The 19,997-nt window shown below is 40.3% G+C and overlaps 1 protein-coding gene across 3 annotated transcripts in view; it reads left to right on the plus strand.

Moving 5' to 3' along the window:
* Positions 1-9,558, plus strand: part of ARMH4 (armadillo like helical domain containing 4) — a 122,312-nt gene extending 112,754 nt beyond the window's left edge. For all 3 annotated transcript variants that reach the window (XM_088025038.1, XM_028100466.2, XM_088025039.1), the window contains 3 exons: positions 2,466-2,497; positions 9,121-9,255; positions 9,490-9,558. In XM_088025038.1, coding sequence (XP_087881164.1) covers positions 2,466-2,497; positions 9,121-9,255; positions 9,490-9,558 — 236 coding nt within the window. The remainder of the gene's footprint in view (positions 1-2,465; positions 2,498-9,120; positions 9,256-9,489) is intronic.
* The last annotated feature ends 10,439 nt before the right edge of the window (positions 9,559-19,997 follow it).

A 19,997-nucleotide genomic window follows, 5' to 3' on the forward strand; every position in this document is an offset into this window, starting at 1 on the left:
TCACTTCTCCATGGAGGCACTAACCCCTAGGCTCATTTCTAAGGTTCCTGCGCTTTCTTCTTTTGACCTTCCCATGACTGGTCATATCTTGGTTGTACACCACTATCTTTGCCTGAATCCCAGTGGAGACAGAAGGAGTGATGAAGGAAGGACAAAGCTGAGAGGTCTTGCCAAGATCTTGACATAAGAGATTGAAGCCACTGACTGAAGGAGATAGAAGAGCCCAAGGAGGATAGCTCCACATTTTCAACCTGAGAGAGCAGGAGAGTGGGGGTATCACCAAAAGAAATGGGTAGTTAAGAAGTATTATTCCTGTAGGTTGTTAAATCAGATAGTGGTTGGAATTCCAGTGACTCTTTACTCCCTGGTTAACCATGGGCAAGTCTCTTAGCTTCTCTGAGTCTCAGTTTCCCCACCTTTTCCTGGAGCATAATCTTCCCTCACTCTTATGTTTGTTTTTGGTTTGGGGATCAAGTGATGCAGTAGATTCGAACCTGCTCTGTCAGGGGTCAGGCCATGTACACCTGTGGGCTGGCATCACTCCTGTCAATATGTAATTACTAGAGTCAGACTGTAAATGGAGACCCAACTGTCTGTGTCGGGGGTCAGCCCACTGTGACCCATGGACCCACCTGTCTGGCCTGCTACCCATTTTTGTATGGCCCATGAACAAAGAATGTCTTTTACATTTTAATATGGTTGAAAAAAATCAAAAGAAAGATATTTGTGACCTATGAAAATTACATGAAATTCAAAGGTCAATGTCCATAAGTAACATTTATTGGAATATAGCCAAATCCATTAATTTATGTAGTGTGAGTGCTTTCACACTGCAACAGCAGAGTTGAGTAGTTGTGACAGAGATTGTATGGCCTGCAAAGCTTAAAATGTTTACTATTTGGCTCTTTACAAGTTTGCCAATCCCTTGTCTACACTTTTTGGGAGGTGTTTCTAGGTCTGCCACTCTGTGTCCTTTCTTTCTATCTGTTGAAGCTCTTGGACAGGAAAGGAAATTTAAGGAAATCTTGAATGGTTTTTGTTGGCTTACTAATTTCTTTGATAATATTTGTCTTCTTTTTTCCTTTTCCATGCTTTCCAAAATAGAATTTTTATTCAAAGCTAAATCATTATTATAACTTTAAAAGGCAATTAAGGTTGAAGAACCCCATTACTAACTTCAAACTATCCTTAATATGGCCATACAAATCATTAGACTCTCTCTCTCTCTCTTTTTTTTTTTTTAGAGTGAGAGAGAGTGGGAGAGGCAGAGGGAGAGAGAATCTTAAGCAGACTTCATGCTCAGTGTGGAGCCAACTCAGGGCTTGATCTCATGACCCTGAGACCATGGCCTGAGCCAAAATCAAGAGCTGGACACTTAACTGACTGAGCCACCCAGGTGCCCCAAACCATAAGAGACTCTTAATGATACAGAACAAACTGAGGGTTGATGGAGGGAGGTGGGTGGCGGATGGGCTAGATGGCTGATGGGTATTAAAGAGGGCACTTGTGATGAGCCCAGGGTGATGTATGTAAGTGATGAATCACTGAATTCTACTCCTGAAACCAATATTGCCTTATATGTTAACTAAATAAAATTTAAATTAAAAAAAAAGAAGAAAAGAAAAGAAACCCATGGCCATTCTAACATGTTCATTTTGAATGATACTTGTTATGTTCTCAGCATATGTACTTCCAAATGGTTGTAATAATTGTCTACTTAACATTTCATGGTTGATGTAGTCCTTTTCAGTGGCTTTTTAAACTGTTACTTGATTATTACCTTTATTTTTTTATAGTGATTGTATTGTGATGGAATGGTACAGTTTATAAGCTATATGTATTGCAGAAATACTTCCTCTTTTTGCCTTTGGTCAAAATTTTTTCTTCAACTGTGGATGCAAATGCTTCTCTTTGGAGCCAGTGCCCATTGCCCCTTCCTACCTTACTTTGCTGGGATATTGATTCAAGTGCAGAATACCCACTGAGCTTAAAAACTGAGAAAGATGAGTAACGTTAAGGAGAAAATGTCAGATAAGAAATGAACTTGATAATTAATTAATAAATTAATTGATTAGTTTATTTATTTATTTGGTGGTACATGGGTTGGGAATGAACCTGATACTTTAAAGGTGATTTCCTATCTCCTTACCCAGACCTCCCCCAAAGCATTAAATAGTAATACAAATATGTTTAACAAATAAAAAATATTCTCTGTTCACCTAATGATGATATGAGGGATATGTTTGTGCTTTCTGTTGCATTTTTAAACAAATGAGAATAAAAACAAGACTAATACTGTCACTATTGCTGTTAATACTGTTGACCCTTTCACTGCATTTCATACAATAAAACCAGTGTATCAAATTAACTTAATATCATGAAATGTAACTTATCGAATTAATTTAACTCAATGAAATATAAGTAAGAAGATGGATATTTACATTTTATTCTCTTACTTTCCCTAGTGAGAAGCTGGATGGAAAAACTAAAAGACAAGGTAAGAGAAGTATTTTCTTGCTTTGGATTTATCTTAAAGGGCATGGCTTTGTCAAATAAAAAGATCTTCAGAATAATGGAGCCTTAATTCATCATTCTGATTCTGGTCATCTGTGCAAAGATGCAAAGCCACTTCCAGGTGCCCAATAAGAAGGAAGACCTTCCCTTTAAGTTCCTTCTTGTATAACACAAGGGAACCTTGTTCTTTGGAGCACCATTCCTTCTTATGAAGGCATTATCTGCTATGCTCAGCTGGAAAATATCCTTGACATTTCAAGGTGGAGTTTCTTCTAGGGATCAGCAATGTAATCCCAATTTATTTGGCTATTTCTTGTCCCAGTGCCAAAAACCCAATGCCAGGTTCTTGTAAGCCTGATCCTCCTGTATGAGGAAGAAATACCTTGGATTTTGGAAAACATTGATTCTTCTGACCCAAAGGCAATTGATGGACTTGAGTTAAGAATAAAAGTTTGGGATGGAAAGAGCATCCTTAAACCATAGTGGGGATGGTTTGGAGTAAAAATACCTGGATGCCTGAGCACTCTCCTTAGATCAACTTTTATGTAGTCTCTCATAGTACTTCTACATACTGGGTGACAAAGGACTGCCTTGCCTGGAATGGCCAACGATAGACAAATATTTCTCTCTTGCGTTAATTCTGCCATCTATGTCTGTGATTGACAATATTAACTCCCTTCCAGGTTCCTATTTTTCATTTTCTTTTGATTTTCAACACTCTCCAAGTTTACATTTTTTGGTTACCTTAGAATTTTAAACTGGAATTACTTATAAAAATATTGATGGAATTCTGAATTCCTTGCTGTAGCCTGTGTCAGATCTCATTACTATAACCCAGCTCAGATTTAACTGGGGGTTTAGTGAATGGAAATCTTTTCAATTGCCACATATTGAGTTACCTTTAAATCACCAGTCCCAATATATACTTCTGTTGATGGTATTCCATATCTTTTTTATTATTTGGAGTCAGTTCTCCCCATATTTGGATGATTAATATTTATTTTGCTGCAGCTTACTGTTAAAGAATAAATTACAATGAAAATTGTAAGATTATATTAATTCTCATTACTATCTTTGTGCTTCTCAGTAAAATTTAGCATACACAGTTTTTGAGAATGAGACTGTTTTGTGGTCATACTTATTAAAAGTGATGTTGAAAAATTTTAAGCATGTTGAGGTTAGTGGAGGCCATTTTGGTATCTGTAACAGGTCCAGTTGTCTAAGGGAGGTATGATCGGATGGACTGAGCAGGATTTGGGGGAAATAAAGCTCAAAAGTTAAGAACTGAACACACTTATATTAGTAGTGCTTCTTGTTATTTTTCAGAAGAAAATAGGATGCAATGAAAAGGAAATAGGCTTTGGTAGAATAATTTAGGAACCCATATATCATTGTTTCTATAGAAAATATCCTCTGAGTAAAATTGTGTACCAGAAAACCCTTAAGAGAATAAATGTTTACATGTCACCAGTTTTGAAGTTGGATATCGCAAAATTTCTTACCTGTATCTATAGATAGCTTTGCCACAATTAAAAAAAAAATCTGTGCAGCTTTATAGAAAGTCTGTATTTTCTATTTCTGTAGACCCTTCTTATCTTGTCTCAAAGGCCTGGCACCATTTTCACCAAGAGAAATAATTTTATGTGTGACCTTAGTTTTCTGGATTATTTTGAGTTTTTCCAGCTTTCTCTCTATTTTCTTCTGGAGTATTTTTTCAGTATGTCTTAATTAAAAAAAATAGAAGAAAAATAGTTGAGATTCTGTGTTTGGCTTATTTGATGCCTTATTTCTTCATATTTTGACTTTCTTGGAGAGACTCACTATAATCTTTCCCATATCCCCAGTTCCCCTGTTGTGTAAAATATTCTACACTTACCTGTGACATGCCTTCATATGTGCACACACACATACGTGTGTACATATATGTATCTTCCTCTCTCGTTTCCCCCCTTCATGTATCTAGCTAGCTAGCTAGTTGGCTCTCATCTATAAAAGTCTTGTTAATCATTATCTTCAGAAACTATTTGAGAGCGAAACTATTGCCTCTTTGATGAAAGTCACAGAATCCCTTAGAACTGGAAACTAAATATTTATTTAACTGGCTCTTTGGCCAACCACGACATCTCAGTTTAGCATTATTCAATTGTACCTGATATTGGTATTTCTGTTAGTTAGTTTGGCTCTAGAAAGAAAAATATTCTAAAAAGTTCTGGGGGTACCTGGGTGGCTCAGTTGGTTAAGCATCTGCCTTTGGCTCAGATCATGATCCCAGGGTCCTGGGATCGAGTCCCACATCGGGCTCCCTGCTCAGTGGGGAGTCTGTTTCTCCCTCTGCCTCTGCCCCTCCCCCTGCTTGTGCACGCATGCTCTTTCTCTCAAATAAATAAAATCTTAAAAAACTTAAAAAAGTTCTGAATTATTACTTTTACTGTTGTTTAGTCTTTCTATATTAGCTAGGATTAAGATCAGCTATGAATGACAGAGAACCCCAATGACAATGGCTTAACCAAGATAGAAGTTTTTCTCTCATTTATGAATCTGGAGGTAGCAGTCAAGGGTTAATGGGGAGCAACACTCTGACAGGGGCTCAGGCTCCTTGTATTTGATGTTCCACCATTTGTGACCTTCATTCCCAAGGTCACCTCAAGGTCCTGGATGGCAGTTCCAGCTTAACTAGGTCCATGTTCTAGCCAGGGGAAGGAGGATAAGGGAAGGTGAAGACACCTCTTCCCTCTTAAAAGGGAAGATAAAGGCACTCTTATTCTCAAAATGTGGGGGATAAAGGCTGTGCTCTCCTGTTGAAGAGCATGTCGGGAAGCTGAACCTGCCACTAATGTATTCTCTTCTGAGTGAGATTTATCACATGGTCGCAGCCAGCTGCAGAGAAGGCAGGGAGCAGTGATCGTTACTGTGCACCCAGCTGAAATGGGAGGTTCTCTTGCTCTGAAAGAAGAGGTGAATGGCCACAGAGGGACAGTCCCTATACCCATTCCATCATTACTCTTCTTTCTGGCTTAATGTCCAAGTTAGTGATGCTTGTTAGGCAAATCCTAACTTGGCTACCTACTGATATGTCTTTTCAAGATCTAAAATGTTTCTCAAAATTGAAGAGGCATAGCAGCTTTAGTTGTTTAGTAAAGACCAACCCTGTTGTTATGTCACCAAGATCATTCTGTTTCTTCTGGCTTTAGGAAATAACCTAGAAAATGGATGATCCAGACTATATTGCATAGCACTGATTCTCAAGTGTGGTCTGGACCAGCAGCGTCAGCATCACCTGGGAGCTTGCTAGAAATGCAATTCTTGGGCCCCACGCTATACCTACTGAGTCAGAAACTCTGGGAACGGGGCCCAGCAATCTGTTTCAACAAGTCTTGTAGGCAATTTTGATAGATGCTCAAGTGTGAGAGCCACTGTTACAAAGCAATATAAGGGCACTGTCTTAACTCAGCAGACTCGAGACAGTACAGCATCTCATTTGGTTTTCTTATACCTTTCTTGAAAACAGATGTTTCTGAATGAATACATCATTCTAGGAAGGAAGAATACCTTTCTCATGAATGTGATACAAAGCGAACAAAAACCCAACACAAACATAAACTAAAAAGAACTATATCTAGTCATATTTTGACTTACAATCGATTTTAAAAATGCAAAACTTTTTATTTGGAACTATTTTCAAGTTTACAAAAAAGAGATACAAGAATAAGTACAAAGAATGCCCCAATACCTTTTACCCAGATGCACTTTTTTTTAACATTTTACCCCATTTGGTTTATCATTTGCTGGTCTGTCTGCCCATCTCTGCCTTTTTTTTTTTTTCTGAACCATTTGAGGAAAAGTTGCATATACCATGGTGCTTTTACTCCAAATGCTTTATTTCCTATGAATGGGAATATTCCGTTAGCAGACATGCTGCAGTTATCAGCTTGAGTACATTTTACATCGATACAGTACTTTTTATCAAATCTGGTATCCATATTTCAGTTTTTTCAACAGACTCAAAATATCTTTCTAAAAGCATTTTTCTTCTCCAGTGTAGGATCTAGTCTAGGGTCATGTAACACATTTAGTTGTCATGGACTAGTTTCCTATACTCTGGAACATTTTTATAGCCATTTTTTGTCTTTCCCGATGCTGACTTTTAAAAGAATATAGTCCTTTAAAAAAATAGAATAGTCTTCATTTTAGGTTTGTTGGATGTTTCCTCATGATGAGATTCAAGTTACACATTCTCACTTGGAATATACCCAGGTGCAGCTATGTCCTTCTCAGCGTGTTATCTGTGAAGGTACATGTATGTCTGATGATTCTGAACAGAGAAGAGGTACTAGGCAGGGTTTATAACTTAGAAAATATGTTCATGAGTCTAATTTGTTTTCATTTGTGTAGGAAACAAGTCATGGGAAATTCTTTTTTTTTTAAGATTTTATTTATTTATGAGAGGGGGGAGGGGCAGAGGAACAAGGAGACTCCCCACTGAGCAGGGAGCAAATGTGATGCAGGGCTTAATCCCAGGACCCTGGGATCATGACCTGAGCGGCAGGCAGATGCTTAACTGACTGAGCCACCCAGGCGCTCCAAGTCATGGCCAATTCTAAAAGAAGAGCCTATTCTCCATTAGTGTTGAAAGAGGAATGGTTAAAATATATTGGAAGAGGAGAGATTACTTGGATCCCATTTTTTAATTATAATTTCAAAGCACAGGCAGATCACACACACACACACACACACACACACACACGAGGGGACAAAAGAGAGGAGAGAAAGAGAGAGATTAATTGAATTTTGGTGAAATCTGCATGATTTAAAGCTCTAGGAACTAGAGATCTAAATGTGTAAATAAGAAGTATGAGAAAGAGTGACACGTTTTGGAATAGTCATGCTATTGGGTGTGGGTGAGGTTACACAGCACGAGGAGACCCACACAGAGATTGATCAAGCTGAACTTCCAACAGCTCAAGTATCATCCTTTGAATGTATACCTCTTTAGAGTCTAATCTACGGGGCTTAAAGCTGATCACATTTCAATATGTACATTCGTTTCCATGTACTGGGAGTGATGGTTTAAAGAAATATATTCACAGCTCTTATGAGAGTACCAAAACTTTGCTCTTGTCCAGTATTTTCCCATATGGGAAATTACAGTTTTATAAGCCTTAAGTAGATCTGGAAGGACTTTAGAAAAAGTTTGGGTTTCTGCAAAGCATATTAATTTGTTGAAAAGTGACTGGGCTTTGTTTCTTGGAGAAAAACACTTAATATGCTGATGAACAATGCTATTGTTCTCAAATTAATGGAAAAATGTCCATAATCTGCTCTAACACAAGACTCTGGAAAACAGAACCAGTGAGTGAGCTGTGTGCTAGAGGGAGCTGTAGTTTTATAAAGGGCTCGTGTATTCCTTTGATTTACTTTTGGAAACATTGGGAAAGCATCAGTCTGCATACTTCAGCACTTTTTAGAAAACATTATTCTCTGTCCTTCTCTGATTTTGGCTCATTCTGAAAGGTACTAGAAATAGTTTGTGCTATATTAGAAATTTTAGAAATAGTCAAATGAATGGACAAACTGACTCATGGGTTCCCCCCCCACCCCTGAATAATGCCTATCTAAAGTCTAAAAATTTTAATGTTTTATGTATTTTGTCTGGGTAGGCTTCTAGCAGGGGCCTTCTTCAAAGGCAAACCAGTCTCATATTCCTCTGTGAAAGGGCTCCAGGTAAGTACATAATGCTCTAGGCCCTGAGGTGTCATATTGGCCAAGATGCAGAGAGCACCTTTAGTATGACGGCCTTACCTGAGCTTGGGATGATCCGGAGCTACTTACCCAAGCCCAGGGATGTGTGGACATCATGCTGCTCACTTAGAACCAACGTATCCATAGTGACACCTTGGGGACGTTGGAGACACACCAGATACCTCCAGGTTCTTTTGCAGGCGCTACTGTTGCTGACAGTGATCTTTGCACCCTGCTCAGCCACTTCTCTGGGGATGCCCAGAATTCCCTCCCAAGCCCCAACTTTGGTCTTGTCCACTGGGCAGATTTTTCCTTTCATATAAATCCCATGTTATGTGCATACCCTCTCTCCTCCTTGTCTTTTCTGTCTATGCCCCAACATCTAGCATCCTTCCTCTTCCCTTTCTTACTGTAATGCAGCTGAGATTGTGAGACAGCAGACCACCAATGTCAAGGCCCTCCCCTCAGCCCCCTTGGAGCTTGTCTCATGCTGATATTTCCGACTTATAGCATTTTAATAGTCTTGGCATTCTCAGAAGCTTACTTCACCCATCTTTAATACAAATTATATTTCTGCCACCAAACCCTGATGTTGACAAATGTGCATAAGCAAGTGGCTGGAGGTGCCACGAGGTCTGGGTGATTTATTTCAGTACTTCTTCTAAATACTCGAACTTTCCAAAAATAGTCATACCTTTCTCTCTCTTGCCTTCTCCCTAAAACGTGCCTTCATGCTAGGTGCTATTTTATGACAAAGCAAATAGGAGGATTCCAGGTGTTTAAAAACCTGCTGCCGTCGAGCAAAAATGAGAAACCCAGGGCCGCGGTCTATTTAGCATCCTACTGGGCGTCTCCTTTTCCGTGCAGGCTGGCTACATGTCTGGAATGCTGGTTCCTGTAGGGGTCGGGATAGCCGGCGCCTTGTTCATCTTGGGAGCGCTCTACAGCATTAAGGTTATGAATCGCCGAAGGAGAAACGGCTTCAAAAGGCATAAAAGAAAGGTATGGAGCCCACAACAGCAAAACCTCATCTGCTTCAGAACATGCCTCACTTTTCCAATTTGCTTAATAAAGCACACGGGGCTTAATGAGGCAGGCATGGTATTGACACGCCCAGTGGTTTGGATTAGCTGCTGGGCTTTGGCTGTGTGTGTTGGGGTGCCTTTTTTTTTTAAAGGGGCCTGTTTTGCTCTGCAGTGGAAAGGGTTTAACACTCTTCTGTTTTTCTTTCTCCAGCAGAGAGAATTCAACAGCATGCAAGACCGAGTCATGCTCTTAGCCGACAGCTCTGAAGATGAGTTTTGAATCCGACGGGAGTTTCACTGGAATATTCACCTGTGTTATTATTTTACTTTTTATTTTGGGGGCAAAAGAAGAACAGCAGCCTGCCACATCACTGCTGTCAGGCCATCGGGCTCATTATCTTCCGGGCAGTAGGTTTCTCTTGTACTGAGCAGGAAAGGCATGTTGTAGACTCACTGTAATATGCCCTGCTTGTTTTTCTTTGGTAGTGAATTTTCCACAACCATAGGCTATCACTCATCAATATGCAGCGCACATGTTGCTCACTAGGAGTTGCTAGGTAAATATTTTGTATTTTTCCAAAGGGCCTTTTCCTTGGTTTACCTGCACTAAGCATAACAATTATTGCTGCCAAGGCATATGTTGACTCTGAAATAGAAATCTTAACAGAGTAGCTCGTGGTGACTGTGTTCGGCCCCCTTGAGGCTGTAGGCTTCTGGGCCACGGTACATCCTACGTTTGCATCAAAACGAGCAGCAAGTTGGAATGAAATCTTCTTTGTCAAGATCTCTTGGTGCATTAGGATTATGTGTAGATTTGTATCTATCTTGCATTCTATACTCCAGTCTCCCAGTTTTATTATTTTGCATCTTCTATCTTATTCTCATTCTTGGCAGGAAAAAAAAATGCACCAGAAATAACGTATTAAATGGACTCTCAGTCTTAATGTAAACTTGCTTTCTTAAATAGTGTAATTGAGTCTGACAGACGTATCCATGGATGCTTACATGTTTATCAATAAGAGGTATTCTTTTTGTGTATAATTTGACTTTGCAAGAAGAAATGAGGAAGAAATCAAGAAGTGAGGCAGGTAAGCTCTCAGAGCATTTCTATCTGCCATTCACTATTGTGAATTATTCAGAGCATTGCTTTGCTACTTCTGGGGGCTTGGCCATGGAATGATGGGGCCACCGTTGGTTCTTATTTGGCTTTATTAGAAAACGGACATCCTGTGGTAGATGTAGCTTCAGTGGCCAGAGTCCCAGCCTTTCTCAGGGCATTCCCTTTTGGGGATGTTGGCCTACGCTAGATCATTTCTCATTTCTTTTGGAGTGTAATTCCTTGCCCTATCTTTTGAATCTGAGTATTTGAGTTGAATTTTTAGGTAAAGACCTGGCTCATTTGCGTGGAAGACTAAAGGTTCCTGGTAACACTGTCCTTACTGCTTGACACATAGAGAACTTGTTCACATCTATGGGAGCGTGCTCTGCTGTATTCGAGGCAAACTGCGCAGTTATTTCTCAGAGCTACTGTATGGGCTAGGACAGATGTTTTTGTTCTCTCATTTGACTGGAGACAGAACTGAAGCAGAGAAGGGAAATGATTATCCAAAATTATCCCCACGAACAATCAGGACAAGAACCTACTTGGACTCAAAACTGTGTACCCGATCATCATTCAATGCCCTTCCACATACTTTGCAGGAAGCGGTGACATTTCAGAGTCCTTCTTTAAAACCAAGATTCTAAGGAAATATAGGAGACCCTTGAACAACAGGGGACTGTGCTTGCATGGGTCCACTTCTACGTGGATTTTTTTCAAGACAGTACAGTACTGTAAACATGTTTTCTCTTCCTTAGGATTATCTTAACATTTTCTTTTCTCTAGCTGACTGATTGTAAGAACACAGTATAGAAAACATATTATATGTGAAACATGTTCATTGGCTGTTTATGTTACCAGTAAGGCTTCTGGTCAATAGTAGGCTATTAGTAGAGGTTTTGGAGAGTCAGAAGTTATATGTGGATTTTCAACTGTGCAGGGGGGTTTGCACCCTGAACCCCTGTGTTGTTCAAGAGTCAACTTGGTTGGCCAAGGATCATTTCACATGAATTCCTGTCTTTGTTAAATGAACGATGCCTTACAAACTTCCCTCGTACACAAGTTCTTTTCCTCTCCCACCTCATGATTTCCTTCAAAACCACATAAATTTAAGTATCCCTCTAGAGAACTAATAGAGAAACCTTTCTAGAATCCGTTCTTGAATGATAGCAAGCTTACAGGAATGTTTTCATCAAATAATTTTTTTTTTTTGCCAAGAGATGTAAGCAAATGTGTGAAAAGGGTCAAGAGAAAATGAGAAGCTATATACAATCAAATAGAAGTTAACAATTGATAACTAAGCTCAAGGTCAGGTTTTAAAAATAAAATTCAGAACCATGACGCTCAGAAGTAATTTGTAATTTCACGAGCAGAGACATCCTGCTATTGCATAGGGTATGTTTGCCTTTTCTTAGAGCAGCCCCTTGCTGTAAGTGTTCCTAAGGTTAGGGGGAGGTGGGCATGATGTGGTGTTACTGTTTCTGTATTCTTGACAAGCTATTTATAGCAAACACACAATAGGCCATTTCATTCAGCAACACATGGGCGATGCTGATGGCTATTAATGCCTTGGGCTACTCATAGTCTGTAGTTTCAACTAGATCATGCCTAAGAGGTTGATCTTTCAAACCACAGATAAAGTCACAAATAATGGACACGTATTTTAATTTATTCCAGAAGGCTGTAGGGATGACATGTGTGCATTTAGGCCTCAGCAGAAATGGCCCTGCGGTCCTTTTTGGGACAGGTGACTGTTACAAGAAAAAGAGATGACTTAGATCACAGTGGAGTTCTATACAAACCCATTTCAACACTGGGTTGGTGGAAGGTTCCGGGATGTGTTTATTTTGGCCATTTTCTTCCCTGCCAATGATTGTGGAACACTGATTTTCAGTGGTTGGCTGAAGTTATTCAGAGGATCAGAAAAGCTCATGTTCTAAACAAAACCCGAGATTAGGGGTGCTGCCACCAGACGAGGGTGCTGAGCTAGTGGTTATACTGTAGTCCGATTAAAAGTAGTAAGTCAGGCACCGGGTAGGTTTACTTAAAATAAGTGATTTATCAGCTTATATTTGCACATTAAAAATAAAAAGGCAACTCTTGATTCTAACAACTAAGCTTAAACCATTTAGCAGCACAACAAGGAAAACTGTCTGGCAAGGGGTGCTGTTAGCTGCAAGCTTCAGTTGCTAACATCTTCCCTTCTGAACCATATTTACCCCCCTCAGACCTGCACGTGTTCCAATGCAGGGACAGGAACTGTGTCTTATTCTCAGAGGGGGAGGCAGTGTTCCCCAAACTCTGGCTCCTAAGAATCATACTTGTGCAACACACAGATTCCAAGGCCCTGCCCCAGACCCAGTGAGTCAGAATCTCCAGGGGAGGGGCGCCTGGGTGACTCAGTCATTAAGCATCTGCCTTCGGCTCAGGTCATGATCCCAGGGTCCTGCGATCGAGCGCCGCATTGGGCTCCCTGCTTGGCGGGAGGCCTGCTTCTCCCTCTCCCACTCCCCCTGCTTGTGTTCCCTCTCTCGCTGTCTCTCTTTCTCTCTCTCTCTCTGTCAGAATCTCCAGGGGAGGACTTTGGGATTCTTGTGCCCAGGAGTTAGAGAACAGAGCTGGGAGGGCTCTATCTAGAGAACAGCTTCCTTATTAAAGACAAGGGAGAACAGGTCCCTTGGGAAAGAAACCCTTTCCCTAGTCAGTTATCCAATAAATCACACCTGCCATGGTGGAGAAAGGAAAACAAAAGGAAAGAGTAAAGGGTAGAAGTTTCTAGAAAGAAAAGAGAATGCTGGGTCAGAGAGAAAGGGTTCCTCCCATGTCCCTGATGCCTTTTTCTCTAATCAGAAGATAGTACTTTTCTTTTAAACCTCTTCAGATTTTCCTCTCCTGTAAGCTGCTCCTTTCAGTAGCTGCTGGCTTATTTATATGCAATATTTGGAGTTAATTAGTATCCCAGGGAAACAGATTCCCTTAGCAATGCTTTAGCCTTGGCTTTAGCTCATAAACTGCCTCAGAAACAGTCTTCCAGAAACATTTCTTAAAGTACCTGCATCTCACGTAGGTCAATAGTATTGTGGGGAAAGTTTTAGAGCACCATTTTAGAACATATTTAAAGTAGCTTTAGCATGGTCAATCAAAGCTTATTCTTTATTTTGTTATTTTTTTTAAAGGCTAAGACTTAAAAGTCGAACATTACAGAGATATCAGAAAATAACGTAGAGCAAACATTCTGAATGCCTGGTGCTTCTCTCCATGCTCCTCCAATTATCTCCTTTATGTGGAAATCCAGATGAAATGTCTTATTTGGAATCATATCCACATCTTGGGGAGAGAAGCCTCAAATCATCCACAGGCATCGTGATTTCTGTGGATATGAATAATCAGTGTTTCTACCAGCTGCCAAAAAGCAGCTTTTGGGAGTAAGGTATATTGTCTGGCACAAATTTTTAGCTGCGTGGCCTTTTGGCAAGATAAGCTTTGTTATGACTACAGGGAAATCTGTTGAAAAAGAAGTCTCTACTTTTTAGGGTATGTGAAGGTATGGTTGCGAGGGAAGAAGTGTGGGCAGAAGAAGAAGGAAGAAAAATCTTGATGCAATGCAGATATAAACATGGCACAAAATGCTGGAATGTGCTAGAGGAGGCCAACGTTCTGAGTGGACTGATGCTTGGAAAAATGATAAAGAGAAGCAAGGAGGAAAAGGCCTATGAGGTAAACCATTGGCGGGGGAAGGGGCCCTAAATCTAAATTTGTTTTCATCCTCTCCCTCACAGAAAATTCTACACCGGGTAGAATGGACATGAGTGGGAGGGGATTGAAGCCTGAGACTGAGGAGACCAAAGGAGCTTGGTTGCTTTAAGTAAGCTTAAGGTCAGTTAAATATCTTTCTTAATTATACAGAGTTCAAATAATTCAATATAAATCTCTAGAAATAGGAAATCATTTGAAAACAAAATAATAGTGCTGACCTAATAAAAGCCCCTTATTTGTACGTTTAACATCCCCCATAAGACACAGAACTTTCTGGGGTCTGTTTACTCTGCTAATGATCAATTTTGGCAGCCAACATAGCTGGAAACATAATTCTGTTGCTTAAGTTCTACATGCAACAAAAATAATCAGCATTTATTTTGTAAGCCACTGTTAGCCATACAGATGCTTTGGGATTACCCTATATTGGGTAATCGGTGCATCTAATTCCCTATTAATTAGCTTAAATTTCTACTATGTGTATATAGGATAAAGGAGAGGAAAGAAGGAAGGAAGGAAGGAAGGAAGGAAGGAAGGAAGAAAGAAAAGAAAGAAATTTCCTCCAGGAAACAGCAGTAAAATTGCTGGGTCTACTAGGGAGGTGAGGGTTGGGGTTGGGGGGACACATGCAGTGCAAAATATGAGGCTGATCCTAAAGAGTCTGCTTGGTTATATCAAGGAATTAGGACTTTATTTTGAGGGCATTTAGAGGCGTGGAAAGATCTTATGCTGGGAAGTGGTGCAGTCAGGGCTGAGTTCATGGGAAGACTGGATTGGCAAGGTTAAAGTAGAGCCAGGGACACCAGTCATGGGCTGGTGCAGCAGTGTTGGTGAGAGGTGACTGGGACCTGGACCAAGGCTGCAGGAGTGAATGGAGGGGAGGATGGCTCCCAGAGGCATTCAGGGCAGGGAAGCAGAAGTACTCGGGGGTTAATTAGATGTTGAGATGAGGGAACAGACAGTGGTTAAAGCTGACCGTGGTCATGGCACTTTTGAGGCTCTCCAGAAATCCTGGAGTCTCGTGTCCTGGCTTCTGGAGGACTGACCCTATGTTATCCCAGCATAGCCAGCCTGAGAGAAACTAACTTACACGCCGCCAAAAATGTGTAGGCAACTTTCACTTTCTACATAGTGTATATGGGTACATGGTCATTCTCTGTAACTTTTAATAGGAGGTTCCAAAGTAATAACTTTAATAAAACTTAAATGAAACATCTGGGAAAACCCTCCAAATACCTTTAAGTGATTATATTACTTTGGTTGAGCTCTAAGTATGAATTACTATCTAGTATCTGATTGTCTCTCTCGCTTTGAAAAGACTAGTAAGAGTTTCTCATTTGTTGACATGAGAACCAAAGCTCTGGATCTTGTTTTTTTTTTTTTTTTTTCTTTTTTATTCATAAGAACCAACTTATGCATTTTATGCCTATGGAATGACTTTCTAATTTTTTTTCAGTTTTATTGAGATGGAGTTGACATGCAGCCCTGTGTAAGTTTGAGATATATACGGAATAATACAGGTGTTGGGAAGTGATTATTACCACAGTAAGCTCAGTTAACAGCTGTCTCCTCACATAGTTACAAAAAATGTGTTTTCCTTGTGATGAGAACTTTTAGGATCTTCTCTTAGCAGCTTCCAAGTACACCACACAACAGTGGTAACTAGTCATCATGTGGTACAGTACATCTCTAGCGCTTAATTTATCTTACAACTGGAAGTTTGTACCCTCTGACCACCTTCCTCCAATTTTCCCACCCACCCCATCCCACTCCCCAGGATCTTGGGGAAACCTAAGAGGCTTCTTTCAAGGCTGGTCTGTGTGAGGCTACATCAGGGTCTGGGTGCAGCCATAGAGCAAAGCAGGCTCCTTTTCCCGGTGCCGAGCGGCTTCTGTGAACTTTTGACAGTTGTCATGGGTGATCATCAAGTGGTTAATCTTCCTTAGCAGATGAAAAATAAAGCAAGTTTTCCGTGGTTGCCATGTCAACCCAAGGCCGGATTCTGGAGGGCTCAGGGCAACAATGTAGGATTGAGGGAATGCAGAAAAGCACGAGAAGAAAATAGTGATCACTTTAGTCCCACTCCCCAGAGACAACCATGAACATTTTGGGCTCTATATTTCTCATCTTTTTCTCTGTGTATTTATGATATGTTCTGTATATCAAACTTTTATTTGTACACAAAAGCAGGATTATAATTTACATGCTATCTTGTTACCTCCCTATAGCTAAAATTTTTCATAGCTGTTTCAAAGAAATAAAGAGAAGGGGCGCCTGGGTGGCTCAGTCGGTTAAGCTTCCGACTCTTGATCTCAGGTCTTGATCGCAGGGTCGTGAGTTCAAGCCCCACGTGTAGCCTACTTAAAAAAAAAAAGGAATAAGGGGAAGGAAAAGAGCTTGTGAAAATCCCAAGGTTGTATTTGAATGAATAAGCTGTTCTTTTCTCATTCAGATTTATCTGGCGTTTGATTGTCTGTGACCGCCCAGTTACTTCAAGACACTTAGGTATGATGTAAATGAAATGAGAGTTGAAAGGGGAAAAGTCTCTGTAAACACAATGCCCATAGGCTAATGTTACATCCCTGCGCTCTGAGCGATTGGAGAAAATCTTCCTCTCTTTGCCTTTGCTGCCAAAGCAAAAGTTGTGAGCTTTTATAATTAGACAGTAAGACTGAATTACTGTGAATACTAGGTGGTAGTATGAGAAATAATGGGAAAGAATACACTTGCTGTAATGACCTAAGTTGATTAAAGTGACCTGAATTGTTCAGATCAATTCTCTTGAATTTAATTAGTATTTTTGTGTCATTCATTATAGCGCACACATATTTTCTATATTTGATTTCACTTGACTAAGGTTAAATGGCCAAATGTTCACTGTTAGGTCCATTGTTTTCTTCTCTCTGTCATTGTTATAAAGAGAAATCACAGCTTTTCACATCCACCCTCCACATCTTCCTAAAATTTTAGGTATCTATAAAAACAGTTAATGGAGCCTGGTGGTCCATTTGACCAAGGCCTTTCTAAATGTCTCCACTAGCCCATACCCTCCAAATTTCTTGCACAGAGTAGGATATGAAATTAAGTAAGGCACACATTAAGGCCCCATGAGCTTTATTCTAATAATATTTTCTTTGGTTATGAAAGTGGATTCTTGTTCATTAGGTATTACTAGATTAAAATAGAATGGTGTAAGCACTTGGCAAACTTTGAATCTTTACCGGGAGGACGATGCTCCTCAGGACACATTTCTGTTCATATTCAAGGCCAGGGGTCGATCAAAAGCAGCTGGGAAAAATTTTTGCAAATAAATGAATTAAGGTCTTACTTACTTTCTATTCTAAACAACGAGGGTCTTTTTAAAGTTTAGTTATGGGGACTCATTGAATAGGTGAGTTTATGCTGTATAAATAAAATGTGAACTAAAAAATGTTAGTGCAATTCACATTTATTTCTATTTAGTGATAATAAAATCATGAACATTTATTGAACTGTTGCTGTGGGATGAATGCTGTGCTCAATGCTTTACCAGGGAAAACTCACTGAATTCATGCCAAAACTCAATGAGGGAGGCATCCTAGGTCACCAGTGACTCCACTGTTGGCAGATAATTATCCTTGACAACAGAAACATAAAACAAGACCTCCAATAGCAATTGTGTTGATTATTTTTTCGTGCTGTGGAAACTGTATAGCACTTTGGCCATAATTTTGCCTCAATTTTTAAAGTATTTAATTTTTACTATATCATCCCGTGGTGAACATTGGCTTTGGAGTACTGCCTGTCAGCTTGCGCTGCTGTAACAAAAACCCCAGACTGGTGGCTTAAACAGCAACATTTATTTCTCACAATTCTGGAGGCTGGGAAGTCCATGATGTGGATGCCAGCATGGTGGGTTCTGGTGAGAACCCTCTTTCTGGCTTGCAAATTGGCAGCCTTCTTGCTGTATCTTCTCATGGTAAAGAGAGAGAGCTAAAGTCTGTCTGTCTCCTTATAGGGGCACTAATCCTATCATGGGCACTCCACCCTTAGGGCCTAATTGAAACCTAATTACTTCCTTAAGGCCCCACTTCCTAATACCGTCACACTAAGAGTAAGAGATTCAACATACGTATTGTTGGGAGGACATACAAACATTCAGTCCATACAAGGCAGATAATCCATCTCCCAAGGGCTCCAAGGTGAGGAGCCCAGAGAGAAGATGACTACATATTGAATTATATCTGGAAATCGTTGAATGAATACCTGTGGCCATATAAACACCTTGCTTCAATAGGTAGTGTTTAACAGAAAATCCAATTATTCAAATTGTTATTCAGTTTTGCTTGGAGTTAGCATCTATCATTTACTGGAGAAATAGTTTGCAATTCTTAAGTAGTAAATTCAAATTTATCGCAGTGATCTAAGATAATTTTATAGCTTAAAATACTTATGTTTGGTTCTGAAATAAAAACAAAAAGAATATTTGTGATGTGAGACTTGTGTAATGTCATGAGAAAATCTATCCTATTATAGCCAGCCGCCACATTTTTTATAAAAGTTGAGAGTGTGCTATGTTCATATACTCTTAGTTTCTAGAGCCACAAGGCTTTTACCTATGGTTATGGTACTTGGCATTGCTTAACATGATTTTTCTAACTCAAAAGAGAATTATTGTTCAGACTGCACTTGTGCAATGCACTACTCCGTTAAATTAAGTATATTAAAATAAAATGGGGACCCCTGAGTGGCTCAGATGGTTGAGCATCTGCCTTCGGCTCAGGTCATGATCCCAGGGTCCTGGGATCGAGCCCCACACTGGGCTCCCTGCTCAGTGGGGAGTCTGCTTCTCCCTCTCCCTCTGCCTGCCACTCCCCCTGCTTGTGCTCTCTCTGTCTCTCAAATGAATAAATAAAAAAGTCTTTAAAAAAAATAGGTGTGGCATAGGATCTGTTCCTTAGCTAAAGATTTAGTAGAAGGTGGTTTCTTTGGGTCCATTCTTCATTTGCCTCAATAAAGACAAAGTGCATTCTGTCCAGAGACATTTCTTCAGAGGGCAGTAGAAAATAATGAAAGAACAACAATGAAGAAGAAAAAACAACTATGAAAATATAATTCTGGTGGGAATTTGTGTGTGTGTGCTTCTCAAAGCTGTGTGTGTGTGTGTGTGTGTGTGTGTGTGTGTGTGTGTGTATGTGCATGTGAGAAAGAAAGAGCAAAGTGACCATATCTTTATGATCTGAACTGGGACATATTTGAGAGCAAAAGGGGATACTATTAATAATTATGATGGGGCAATCGGCAAAACAGGGATGCTCCTGGGCAAATGGGAACCTAAGGCCATCTTGGAGGGACTGTATCAGGCCCTCCTTGTGTCATTGCAAGTCCTAGCTTTCATTTCAGTCACTGCAGCAGCAACCAATTCTGCACAGGCTTCCCCCAGTTTGTGAGAGTGCAGCCTGACAGTACCTCATTTCTGGCACGTACCGCCTACCTCTCTTCCTACCCCAGTTTGCTCCCGTGTCATGGTATGGGTTGCTGTGGAGCCTTGCTCTGCATTCACACATGCATGGCCTGGAAACACAGAGGAGCTAATCCAGTGGGCCTTAGCCAACAGGGATGGAGACTGATGGGTAAAATCTCCCACCATTCATTGCTCATATGGCTGGTTCTCTGATTCATTCACGAGGACTCCTCAGAATATCTCAGGATGGAGTACTGGGCTGTCAATTGCAGTGTGCCTTGAGAACCCATCCTTGTATTCTCTTTCTTTCTTTTCCTATTTTGCTGCAACCTGAGTGCAAGACTTTGTCTCAGGCTCTGCTTTCAGGGAACCCAGGCTGCAATAGTTGGGACTGAAATTTTGAAGTGTGATCCCTCACCGG

This window comes from Eumetopias jubatus, unplaced genomic scaffold (genome assembly GCF_037043125.1).
Source record: "Eumetopias jubatus isolate StellerSeaLion01/CBP00866 unplaced genomic scaffold, mEumJub1_p1.0 scaffold_7, whole genome shotgun sequence".
Taxonomy (NCBI): domain Eukaryota; kingdom Metazoa; phylum Chordata; class Mammalia; order Carnivora; family Otariidae; genus Eumetopias; species Eumetopias jubatus.